General features: G+C 30.2%; 1 protein-coding gene across 2 annotated transcripts in view; it reads left to right on the plus strand.

The window, feature by feature from the left end:
- The window catches only part of LOC111636812, a 61,329-nt gene that overhangs the window by 11,179 nt on the left and 36,158 nt on the right, over positions 1-13,992 (plus strand). For both annotated transcript variants that reach the window (XM_023382151.1, XM_023382152.1), the window contains one exon: positions 5,438-5,698. In XM_023382151.1, the coding sequence (XP_023237919.1) occupies positions 5,560-5,698 (139 nt within the window). In that variant the 5' untranslated portion in view covers positions 5,438-5,559. The remainder of the gene's footprint in view (positions 1-5,437; positions 5,699-13,992) is intronic.

Raw genomic sequence — 13,992 nt, forward strand, 5'->3', positions numbered from 1 at the left:
GAAATCATCACACAGAGTCTCTCAAGTCTCTGTAGATATAACAAACACAGAAATAAATAACACAAAATAAATTGTAGCTATGTGTCAGTTTCGAGCGACACGTCTGAACATGTAAGCTGAACAATACTGTGGGGGGAGTGAGTAATCAAGAGTTGCGTGGCGCTCAAACAAAAGACGAATCAATGAGATTTGAAAATTGCGTAACTCCGGGTTCGCGTAAGTCGAGGTATTACTGTATTCATTTAAAGAATTAATTGTACTGTTATAAACATCTCAAAACCCAACATTATTAATTAATGCCAAATGATTGCTTTAATGCATCAGGATTAGACTATTTTTTAGACTATTATTAATGATTAAATTTTAAGTAATTTTATTACTAGAGGTAGACATTATGTGCAAGCTCTTAAAAGATGGCACCTAATGTCTACCACCTCTAGTATATATGAGAGGAAACATTTATTTTTGTTTGAGTCTTTATTAGTCATGAAGACTCAAGCAGAAATATGTGCTTTTCAATTGTAAATTTTTATATTTATTTGCATACTTGTTAAATTTTTACTTAATTAGTTGGAGATAAGAGTAATCTTTGGGAAATCATTTGAGTTAAGAAATCAAACTGTACTTTTATATAAAAATATTGTTTGATTATTTAAATTATAAATACCTAATATTTAGCCTAATTAACTTTAGAGGTGTTTCTTGAAATAAAACTTAATAAATATAAAATATTTATTAAGTTTCATCAACAACACGGTTTCATCAGAATCAAAAAAAAAAAAAATATATAAAATATGGTCATTTGTAGATTAGCAACACATTGTCAAACCTTTGGTTGGATGACAGAACTAAGAGAAATTGGAGAAAACCCAATTCATTTTCTCAGTTTATATGTTTGTTATGTTTTGTTTATTTTCATTTGATATTTATTTTTAGTTCAATCTTAATATTGACATAACAGAAAAGATTAAATTTTGAAATGAGGTTAAGATTTATAATAAAGTCTAGTTTATATAATCCTCTTTGGTCAAATTCATATTTTGTAAAAACAGAAAGAAGAGAAAATAATGCTATAATGGCTTATTGTGCAACATTTTGCACATTAATAATATACCTTATTCTACTTGGTTCAAAATAACAGTTGAAGGTTTTACTTTTGAATAGATCATATATTACAATTCATCACACTTTTATCCTAGAGAACAAAATAGAAATGTTTATTGGAACTGTCAAACATTATGTTTGTGCTTTCAATAAAATTTACATAAATGTAGATTCTTACTAAATGTTAATTTAATATGAATCTCTACATTTATGGAAACCTGCTGGAAAGTTTGAATTTAGGTGTGATTTGCAAATGTTAATTTAAAAAAAATTATCCAAAATAATTGAAAATATATTTCAGAACCACTTTTCCTAATTTCTTTTGTCAATATGTAATATTCTTTATTCTCTATTCATCTCAAATTAAATAAATTATATATGTTCTGATATGAAAACATTCTACAGATAAATGTCTTCAATGTATGCACTTTTGAGTATAATAACTTTCATATTATATTCTGTGAGTACAATGACTAGCAGAATATACCAACAGACTGCCGAAAATCTATCGGGCTAGTTTTGATGATGTATATATTACGACTAGCAGAAACTGGATATATGTAAGAAAACCAACACACAATGCCAAAAATCCAGCAAAAAAATGTAAAAAGTTATAGTAGCAGATATTTTCTTTGGTATTAAATGGTCGTCATCAGACTGAAATTGTTTGAAAATAGAATGAAACATAATGGAATATTTGAAGTTGATATATTTCAAGTTCCTCAAATGTGTATGTTCCTCTCATAATTTACATGTGTAAATGCTTATGAGAAGAAAGTAATAAAGAAATACAGATACATTCTCTTCTTTTTTTCTGCATTTTTGAAGTCTAAATCAGTCTCTCTCTCTCTCATCTCTTAAATATGTACAAATTCTGATGATAAAATCAATCTCATTATCATGTATGCATTGACTATGTTAACTTCAACAGTTCTGAAAATATACTGTATTATATATTTAATTTACTAAATATTGTCATGATAATGATGTGTTTTGTTGCTGTTGAGAATGCCATGATATAGCTGTACAATCTATAGTTGAGAGTATTAGTTATGTGTTTCTTAGTAATGGCATCTTCCAAATAAGAAGCATGTTTTATAGAAGCTGTTTATGTATCTATCTATAACATTTACTAAACTTTATGTAGATTAATGACTTTTTGTTTCTTAATATATCTCATGACAGATACCATAAAATGGTATTTTACTGATAATGTGCTACTGTCTTTATTTTCCTAACCTTATAAGCGTAAGCTCTCCATAACATTATATACATGCTTATAAACTATGTTTTTATTTAGAACTGACTGATATCAGAATTCTGTCAATTAAAACAATAAAGTACTTTGCTGCAATCCCTAGCAGCTCTAACAAGATAAATATCTAAATGAATTTTTTTATTGGTTGTTAAAAAACTGTGTTTTGCAACAAAAACAAGAAAAAACTCTTTTTTTGAATATTTAATGTAAGAAATTTGCTCTATATTTATCTTGTTAACTATAATTTTATAGAACATGTATATATATATATATTTATATTCTCATCCTTATAATCCATAAAGGATGAGCAGCATGCAAAAGGGGACTACAATCCTACAAATCATTCATCAGCAACTTTCTCCATATCTTTCTGTTCACACATCTTTTGCTTCAGACACACACATGCCTCTTCTAGTGCACTTCTTCACATTCTCTTTCTGACTCAACACCTCAGGTTCTTTCAGATACTCATCTACTTGTTCCAACCAAGACTTTATCAGCCTTCTCCTACCATGCTTCCCATCCACCTTGTTAAAGTGCTTGTGTTAGTAAAAAGTGTTTTAATGTCAATAGACAGTAATGTTTTAGTATTTTAATACACCTTTCCCATGTATACTCTCAACAGTTCTTTCATTTTCTCAATATGGCCAAATTATTACAGAGCTGATTTACTCACCTTTTGAACCACATTCTTTTCACCCCACATTTCTCCAGCACTTGTTCATTTCTCATTTGGCCTCTACGTGTTATGCCATACACACTTCTCAAATACCTCATCTCACATGCAGTAATGTGACTCTTGTCTATTTGCATTATTAAAGCTTCACTCCATACATGAACACAAGCATCACAACACTTCGTGCATAGCCATTCATACTTCTTTGGACATTATTTTATCCCTTGCAAATAGCTCATGGCACTCACTGAATATGAATTTTATATTTAGGAATTATGATGATGATGATAAAGTCTTTGAAAATCTTTTGCATAAAATGTATAACTAAATTGTAAAAATTACAAAATACTGATTAGAGATCTTCCTATTGTGAAGTTTTTGTTGAAAAAAAGCCTTGTTAATTATTGGTGATCTGACATTTACAAATAATTTTAGAATAAGTTGTCTAAATAGATTGAAATAGTTTTCAAATATCAGTGATTCAGATTTGTCATCCAGTAGGCATCTTTTAATATTTTGTTAAAATAATGTAATTTTTATTACAATAGGTTTATGCAAATCATTTTATCCAATCAGTTCCATTTAAAATAAATTACAGGGTAATAGTCTAAACTTAGATGAATTAGAAATTGGAATAAAATTAGATAAAAACATCAATAATTTAGATTTACAGATGATATAGCATTCACTGCTTATGGAAAATGAAGTTATTCAATAATTACTGTAATTTCATGTGGACTTTTAAACACAGATAACAGACGACGGGATGGCCAAATGGTCAAGGTTGCAGCCTACTGCTCTGGAGGACTTGAGATCGAAAAATCCCCAGGAATTTTTCAGGGGTGATCCGACTGGATATGTTTGCCCCGTCCCTCACCATCCAGCTGCTCCATTGTGGGCCTGGCCATAATGAACTTGTTAAAAGAGGCCCTCTTAGTGCCCACAGGGTGGAAAGAGTTAAAAAAAAAAAAAAAAATACAAATAATATGTCAATTATGTATTTAAAAGTAGGTATATCTGGTATAATTAGAGTGTAAAGAATTGAACAAGCAAAAATTTGTTGAGGGATTCAAACCTGTAGACTCCGTGGTTCTCAATCTGCGGTCCACGGAACATGGGTGCTCCGTGGAGCCACTTCAAGTGTTCCATGAATAAATCAAATATACAATTAATTAAAAATTGTTTGAAAAGAAAAATCAATACAATGTAAAATAATATTTGTATGGGAATGTAATCAACAAATGCCAATGACGTCATATACTAGACTGAGTGTACTCTTGATTTCAAAAAGCTTTGTCACCTCTGCTTTAAAGCTGATGTATTTTAAGTGTTCTGCGGAAGAAAATCTCAAAGTTTAGTGTTCCCCGACTTCAAAAAGATCGAGAAACACGGTTGTAGACAAGCAATGGCACACAGAAATGTAACATCAGTTTTAAAATGGCAAATTAAAGATTAGGCTTCTGTTAGTGATATTTGGATAAAGGTGATATCAGAAAAGAATAAAATGGGAGTATTCATAGTGAAGTTATTAAAGGTTGTTAAAGTTTCAATAAGGCATTCAGAATTGACTATGGTCTCTTTTTCTGAAAACTTTGTCAACCAGTCCCTTGAATTTGATAAAAAACTTGAACTATTTATGATGGACTCCACAACCTTGTGGCATGCTGGCAGAAGTATATTGAGATTAGAGGAGATTGTTGAAAAATAATTGTGTAGTCTGGTACAAATTTCATTTTTGTTACATTAATTTATGCCAATCCAATTAAAAAGGGGAACAAAGTTTTTCATTCTATCCTTGTATATTCTTAATTTGAAATTTAAGTTAACACAATTTTATTATATATACAGTAGAGCGTCGTTTATCCGAATCAATTGGGGACTGGGGTGGTTCGGATAACTTATTTTTCGGATAACGAATCATGTACGAAAAAATATATTAATTTATCTCATATTGAAATTTCTCTCTGTTGCATGTCGCTTCGCGTTGAATTTTCGTCGATGTTAAGCCTAACGAAGACTATTGTATCGTTAAAAATTATTTTTTTATTTTGTACAAACAAAATAAATTTATTGAAAAATATAAAAACAATAAAAAATTATACTTCAGATGTTAATTTAGTATCAGAAACGTAAAGTATTTGAGTAGCCCGAGAAATAGCCGAAAATTGCAGCGCCACAGCACTAGCGAAAATTTAAATTTGCCGACTGGAATGCTTTCGGATAATGGACGTTTCGGATACCAGCTTTCGGATAAACGACACTCTACTGTAATATAATATGCAAAAATATTGATAAATAATTAAAATTGTTTTGTTTATTATTAACTATTATAAACTTTGAAATCAGATATAATTTTCTAATTTGTTAAATTAACTATAATTTTTTTGTTTTTTTTCCAGGTTAAAACTTGCTTCTCAATCCTGATGATAATTAAAGATCATTTTGATATATTTACCATATTCTGAAATTCATTAAAATAACTTAGAATACATAATGCTTATACAATTCTATTCTTAATGACATGGAAAGATTTTGTCAATCTAATAGATCATCATTTCCTCCAGTATCTGCAGTCAGTTCTGATCAAGGAGTTACCATGTTACCATTAGCATTTTGTCCACATGGTACTCTTGCAGGTCATTACACTCGTTTACAACAAGGTATGATTAATTTTATAATTGATGATGATGATGATAATTATGATATTATTATAATTATTTTTATAAATTAATATATTTAAAATAAAAAGCAAATATATTTTGAAAAAAATGTAGAATAATTTCAAAGAAATTTTTAAAAATAATGTGGAATAATTTCCATTTGAAAATGTAGAATTTTGCATCTGTGATATATACAATATGTAAATATGTAATGTATTTGATAAAAGTGTGTATTTTTCCATTAAAATAGGATCTTTCTTTCTAAATGCAATATGGATGTCTTGCAGTACTTTATATTAGTAGAGGAGAAGGTGGTATTATGGAACCCTATTTTCATTATAGTGAATTGTAAACAAGGTATCATAACTACACCCACATTTTTTGTGCGAAAAGTACTGGTAACTATTAAACTAAATGTTCCTAATAACGACAGTGTATACAGTATTCGAAAAATGGAATAATCCAATGCAAGCTTTTAATTTTATGAAAATTTTTCAAGTTTACACCATCAAAATAATATTATTTATAAGTTAATGTTTGCTAAATTGCTAATTTTTCCCGATTTTTTTTTCAAATTTAAGATTAAAATACAATTGTTTAATTGTCTATTAGATCATAATTAATGATGGTTTAATTTATTATAATTAATTTGTAATAAATATTAATAGACTACAATTTTCAAATAGCAGATAATGCATTCCTACTGTTCCTCTGTTCTTCGTTAGTTCCTAGAGTTAGATAAATGAAAATCGAGACTATAGGCCCTATATAGAAAGCTTAGGAGCAGAAATCTCCGATTAACTATATACGAACTTCGGTCTGGACCAAAAGTCACGCGACTTTTTAAATTAAAAGATGATTTAATGTTGCAGCCCGGCGTTGTGACGATGCCACAATAAATAATCGCTTGTTATTATTTTATTAATTTTTGTAGGAAACAAAGAGTAGTTCAAAAACGTCTCGACACACACAAAAGCATTTATTAGATTGCCCTTTGCTTATTATTTAAATTAAATTTATATCAATAAAAATATAATAATAATATATGTAGTTTAATATCTTTTAATAGAAAATAATAAATAAATTTTATAAGTCATAATTTTAGTTTTTATAAAAGCAATTGAAAGATTAAAAGGAAAGCATAACTTCGAATGTTAACTTTAGTATAAAAAATAAAAGATTATACAGAAAAAAAAGTAATTCTGTAGAAACATAAATGATAAAAACGATGAAATTAAGTTTCATCGTTTTTCTAACACTAAGAATATTTTTAATAGCATTAAAAAGGATGCGTGAAAATAATAATAAAATATTATGCGTGAGAATTTCATAAAAATGATTATAATATTTTTCACTAATATTTGCGAAATAGTTAATAAACTGATGAGATTTTTAATAAAGTTATATAACTATAATTTGGTTTTAAGTTCCTAAGAATACTTTCGTGGATGTATTAATACAGCATTTATTTATACACAAAGTTTAAAGTATTTTGGTCATAAATTATATCATTATAAATTATATTGATTAAAGTTTTTCAATTATAAAAGTAATATTTACTAGATTTTTCGAAAATTTTTGAAAAACTCCTAAAACTCTTGAAAATTTATTAATTTTAATTATATTATCCTGTTTCTAAACTTAGAAATTTAATGACAGTCGTATATTGAAATGTCATATTTTAATGAGTTATATGTAGTAATACAAAGTGCTAGAAAGATATAATTAAAAATGAGTTTTAAAAGAAAAAGAACCAGAAATAATAATTTATTCTAATTACATTCAAAACATCTTTTTATACTTAATAGTCCTTAGTATACTTGTCTATCATATTAAAATACGTCAATAATAATAATAANATTTACTCCAATGTATTTTATCGCAAAAATGCTTTTATAATAGAAAAATATGACCTCCATCAACAATATATATTTCAGCAGCTCTTTTTCGATATTCTCAGGAAGAATTGACTTTCTACCTAGTGTCTTTTTCACAAATTGCTCTGGACGAATGTCTGCTTGCAAAGAGAGAGTTTGGAGGAGTTGACTTCCATATTACTGTAAAAGCACCAATGGAGTCCATATTTCATGCATCGCCATCTTGAAAATTTAAAAAATGTGAACATCACACAGATTAATATGTACCTTTAAGTCTCTGGAATGGAATACATGCATCAGTGAACCTACAACTACACGATTTATATTTAAAAAATAATTAAATTCACTTAGCATTCAAAACTTGCGAATTTTGAAAAAAACAAATTTGCTGATTAAATGCGGACAACTGTTTAACTGAAGTGAAATGGGTTTTCCCCTTGCTATGGATGTCTGCCTAGTGCAGTTCAGCCACAATCTGCTACAATTCACCTTTATTGACATGACTATGTCTTGTTTATAAAATTGTACTGCCTCATGTTCTTATCAGCATAGAGGTATGAAGGAGTACATGTAGAGAGTTGATATTTGGCACAGAGTATTAGGTGCCCAAATCATTTGTGCATAAAATAATCCAGATTCATAGGTAGTCAGGGGACTGAGAATCGAGTCAAAATAAAATCCAACATGGTGACCCTCTTCTATAAACAGGCAAAACAGCCACCTCACCCCACCGAAGTCAGGTAGGGGAGAGTACCACCCGCAGTCATTCTAAGAAGCGAACTCTGACCTTAGGACTGAGGGTGCCTGCGCATGATCTTCGCCCTTTGACCTCACTTTGCTCCTAAACTCTAATGAGGAGAGACATCTTTTTACTATCTTTCGATTCGACAGCTGTGCCAATCTTGGATTTATATTATATATCGACGCTGTTGTAAATATCACTGTTCCAATACAAATTAAGTAAATTATCAGTTTTTTAGTAAATTTTTAATGACAGAACAAAAGACACAGAACACATGGTCGAGGTCAACGTGGACATCAGGGACAAGGTAGGAGAGACATTTTTTCATTTCACGTTAATTGACCTTTTGAGTTGACAGCCATGCAATCTTGGATTTATATTATATATCGACGCTATTGTAAATATCGTGCTGCCGATACAAATTAAGTAAATTATCAGTTTCTTAGTAAATTTTTACCGACAGAACATTCACCGAAAATGGCTCATGGATGACCTCGTGGTCAAGGCAGGTGAAGTTTTAACGATTGTGCCCAAAAGCAATGATATCAAAGAAGATAGGAGAATGAGAACAAGATCTGCCTTGAGCATCAAAGTGATTTCGTCTCCAAGACATAGTCTTGTCCCAAATACGGTTTTGCCGTTTTATTTGTTATCAGTTTGAAATCGAGTGGTTCCATAATACCTGCACGGTTCCTTAATACCACCTTCTCCCTATACCGTTATATTATAATCATTGAATATGAAAATAATGAGGTATAAGTTGTATGAGTGATGATTTCATATTTCAAACACATGTTCTTTAAGTTCATATGCTTATTAATAATAATTTTTTATAAAAAATAAATTCTATTATAAGAGTATGGAATATGTAACAAACTTTATTAATTGAGTAACAAGTATAAGCAAATTCACCAAATCAGTAAATGTTTTTGAGCTGTTTCATCATTATCAAACCAAAACATTCCAATCTCCTAAATTATGTGCACAAACTTATTTGTTACCTAGCAACTATTGAAGCTTTAATTTACATTTTCACAAAACTATATTCTTAATTATCAAAAATTTTACAAGATTTTGATCTCTTAATTTTTTTCTTTTGTCAGCTATTTCCGCAGCTGAGGTAGCAAGTCAAGATCTTTTATCTTAATAGAATTATTAATCAAACTTTCTCCAAAAATTTTTGGTTCTTTTGCTGTTTTTTATTGCCTTCTTGGGATTGCCAAAAATATACCTGATTATTTATCAGGCTATATTAATTAAGGCTAATTAATAATTATATACAAAGCAATGTGGTTAGTCGTAAATAAACTGCCATTTCATGATAAAGTTAATTTGGTTGATTAAGAAGACTGAAAACATTAGAACATTAATTTAAACATTCACTGTATGATAAATGATTGTGTATTGTGTGTAAAAATTTTAATAATTAGAAATAAAATTAATTTTTTATTTAGAATATTCTGGAAGAAGGAAATCAGCCTGGAGTAGAACTTAACTTGCAACTCCTATTTACAGTGCAGATACATTGTCAGGATTACATGGACCTCTGTCAGTTTTGGTTCCAGAGCTATTAATTAGTTAATTTAGATACTGTATAACCATAGGAAATAGGATTATTCTAGTCAATCCTATTCTATTTTAAAAACTAAAAAGTAAAAGACCTGTGACTTGCTATCTTGGTTGATTACATACTTGAAAGTTGTTTATGGAATTAAAAATTGCAGTTTATTAGTTTTAAGAAACCAAAAACATTTTTAAGATCTGTTAGATTTTATTTTTAGATCTCTTGTAGAACACTAATTTAAAACCTATAACTGATGTTCTGTAAGTGATATAAAAGATCTGAAAAATGTTAATCAAATGTTTTTGACCATTTTTGAGATTATAATCATGAAAAGTTAAAATTACATATACAGACTTAAAATTTTCTGACACTTTCATAGTTTTGTATACAGTACTGTTTATTGTAATCATGGATGATGTTAAAAATTGCAGGTCGCAACATATACAAGTTAAAATAAATTATAAAATTTTATTAACTATAATAATAATGTTGAATTTGGCTATTGCTATTATTGTCATTGGGTAAATAGACCTTTTTAAGCTTACTTTTTACTTCTCGTGTATTCATAATGGTGGCTGGATAGCATGCAGTCATTATCAGTTATTGTTATCAGTCTTAACTAGTGTCTTAAATATTAATTTAAAACACTAGTTAAGACTTTCATTCTTGAGACTCACAGTTGTGAAAGTCATATTACATATTTTTTTGGGGAATGGTTTATTGAGTACTATACAATCATGACCTTGACAATTGTGAGTGTTTGTACTTTACTTCAACATTTATGTTTGCACCTTCTAACAATTGTTGCATGAATTAATAGAATTAGCTGCAAATGGCCACTTTCAACAATTCAGCTGAGCCTGGTAAGTGTAGTTTTTTCAAATTTCCAAGTTCAGTAAGGTATATTTTTTGTTTTCTTACTTTTTGATTGGTCAGATATGTTTAATCACTATATTCAAAAGCCTAAATTCCAGGAAAAAATCCTATACTTATGCAAATGTTTTTGTCCACATCCCATTGGATATCATTAGGCTGTAGAGTTGGAAAATGGAACCATGATTTTTGACTATTTGAATCCAATGCATTGTCATTTGATGATTGGAGACATTTCTGTTGTGGGGAGTTGTTGATTGGAGACAATCCCTGTATGAACCCATGGTTTATAGGTGATGGAGGAAAAATTCCATGGGTACAAGAATGCGTTATCATCCTTAAAGTTGATTGTCTTCTTATTCAATACTGCCTTGTTATTGTTAGGTTGTTCAGAAAGTAAGTTTGTTTTTTTACCACTAGACGGATTAGTCGTATTTTTCCTGCCATTTTCATTCTAAACCGTATTATCATTATATATTTTGACAGCTAGCATTTTAAGGCTTATTTGTAAAAAAGTTTGTTTGATTCTGTGCAATTGTTTATTTTTTGTGTCCCATCAAATATGGAAGATCGAAAGCATCATTTTTGGCTTATTTTGCTTTTTTATTACCAAAAAATCAAAATGCTGTTCAAGCAAGAAAAAAATTGTGGTACATGTATGGAGATGATGTGTTGAGAAAAAGACTGTGCCAAAACTGGTTTACAAAATTTCATTGTGGCAATTTCAATATTGAATATGCACCACGTTGAGAATGGCCTGTTGAAGCCAATGAAAACAAAATAAAGGTACCGATTGAAGCAAACTGCCAAATAACAACACGTGAAATCACTAAGAGATTAAATTTGTCAAATTGAACTGTTTATGATTACTTGAAACAAATTGGTTTCATTTCAAAGCTCAATATATGGGTTCCACATGTTCTTAAAGAGAGATGCTCTCTTTGGTGGGATTTTAAGGAAATTTTTTTTTGGAGCTTTTACCAGACAATTTAACAATTGATTCGAAAGTGTACTGCCATCGAGTAAACAAATTGAGTAATATCATCAAACAGAAAAGGCGGCCAGAATTGATCAGCAAAACAGGTGTAGTGTTTTACCACGATGATGTCAAATTTCACTAAGTTTGGTAACTTGTCAGAAACTGTTATAACTTAGATGGGACGTACTATCACACCAGCCATATTCACCAGATCGAGCACACTCATATTATTACTTGTTCCGGTCTGTACAAATTTTTTTTAACTGTAAGACATTTACTTGAAATGACAATGTCAAAAATCACTTGGATCAGTTTTTTGTAAGCAACGACTAAAACTTTTATGAATGTGAAATCATGCTACTACCAGAAACGATGACAACAGAATTTGACCAAAATAGTTGATATATAATTCAATAAAATATGTATTTATTATAAAAATATTATGTTTTTTCCACAGAAAAAAACGAACTTACTTTCCGAACAACCCAATAGAATAAGTATATGAAACAATCACATTTCTTAGGTAAAAATTTTAAGTTAGAGATTGTGTAAATGTGGAGGCTTACAGTTGTGAGAGTCATGAATTTCTGGAAGTTTTGTGGTGCAGCTTCACATACAAGACATTTCATGGTTTTTTTATTTCATTTATTTTTTTATTTTTACATTTTGACCTTACCAGGACCATCAGGTTGCCAAACAACTTGTGCAAATAGTACAAAAGATAGCCATCATAAGGACCTCTTGACAGCTGACCAAATATTTGATATCCTAGACAATAGAGATTTGTCTGAATTAGAAAAGTTATCTAATTTTGATGATGATGATAACCCATCATTTACTTATCCTACTGCCAATCAAGGTGACAGCAAAAGCCAAGAGGATTCTGATGACAATGATGACTACAGTATAACTGTCCATACACTTTGAATGCCACCAAGCTACAATAATCATTCACATGTGTGGTTGTAGCTTTCCGCCTCATACATATTCGTACATATATATATATATTTTTTTTTTTGGCTATTTTTCAGCCGTGTGAAATAAGGGGGTTGGCAACCTGGAAAGGGGGAAAGGTATTTAAGACAGACATTGACCGGTTAGGGGACACTCTTGTGCCGAGTGATATAGAGGAGTTGGTGAATGCGAAAGTGCTCCTTCTATTGTGGATTGGTTTTTCTTTGTTTGTTCCCGAAGCGGATTGGGTTACAAGGAGTGAAACATCTAGGACTATGATATTGTAACGGTGAGAACATTTTACGTGTGTACCATTGTATCCTATTGGACCTTATTGTATTGGACCTTAGTGTAATTGTACGAATATATATATATATATAAACTTATAAAAGAACAAAAAACTGTTTCTTGGCATCCTTTCCCACGTGGTAATTCACCTACACTTACAATTAGTGAGACCTCTAAGTCTTACGATTTTCCACACACATCAATGTAGATTGCAAAAAGTCAAGTGGAGAAAATGGCTCTTTCAGCCTCCAGCCACAGTATTTCCATAGTCTTTTCCAGATCCAGCTTCAGATGTAGTTCTTGGTAGTCCTCTCAGCTATTTTATGAAATACGTCACTCCATAGCTCATTAGTTCAATTGACAATCAAACAAATATGTATTCAGTTGATAAAAATGGAAAATCCATTGAAACAATGGACAAAGAAATTTATGCCCTGTTTGGAATACATATTATTTGAGCATTAGGATTTTCAAAAATAAGACAGTTCTGTTCACCAGGAACAAAGATTGATTTTGTTAGCAGTTGCAGTGAGTGTCAATAAGTTTTTCAAACTTTGTATACAATTCCACATGGTGAATAATGCTGATGCCAAAAATGGCATTGATTGGTGGATGATAGGTTAATGAGACTTACAAAATTAATTATTTACTGGATAAGGCCCACCAGTGGCCAAGTGGTCTTCGTTCTCTGAACACTGGGAGTTTGGTCGTGGGTTCATGCTTTGCTTGGATGTGCTGGCCATGTGGAGTTTTCTGGGTTTTCTCCACGTCTGTAACGCCTAAATGGGGCCAGTTTCCCTTAAAAAAGACCTCCCGGAAGACATCACCCCTTAGCAGATTACCCAAGTGTTGCATTGCCATAACTAAACAAACAAATAATCAAACATTTGCTGGATACTAATACTAGATGAAAATTATTATGCATTTCAGGTATGTTCACTTTTGGAAACATTCAGAAGTAGAGTTCATCAGCTTCCCATCAAAGAAAAGGTTTGTATAGATGAGCAAATTTGCCCT

The sequence above is a fragment of the Centruroides sculpturatus genome, unplaced genomic scaffold (assembly GCF_000671375.1).
Source record: "Centruroides sculpturatus isolate CEXI.00-Female unplaced genomic scaffold, Cexi_2.0 scaffold1092, whole genome shotgun sequence".
Classification (NCBI taxonomy): Eukaryota; Metazoa; Arthropoda; class Arachnida; order Scorpiones; family Buthidae; genus Centruroides; species Centruroides sculpturatus.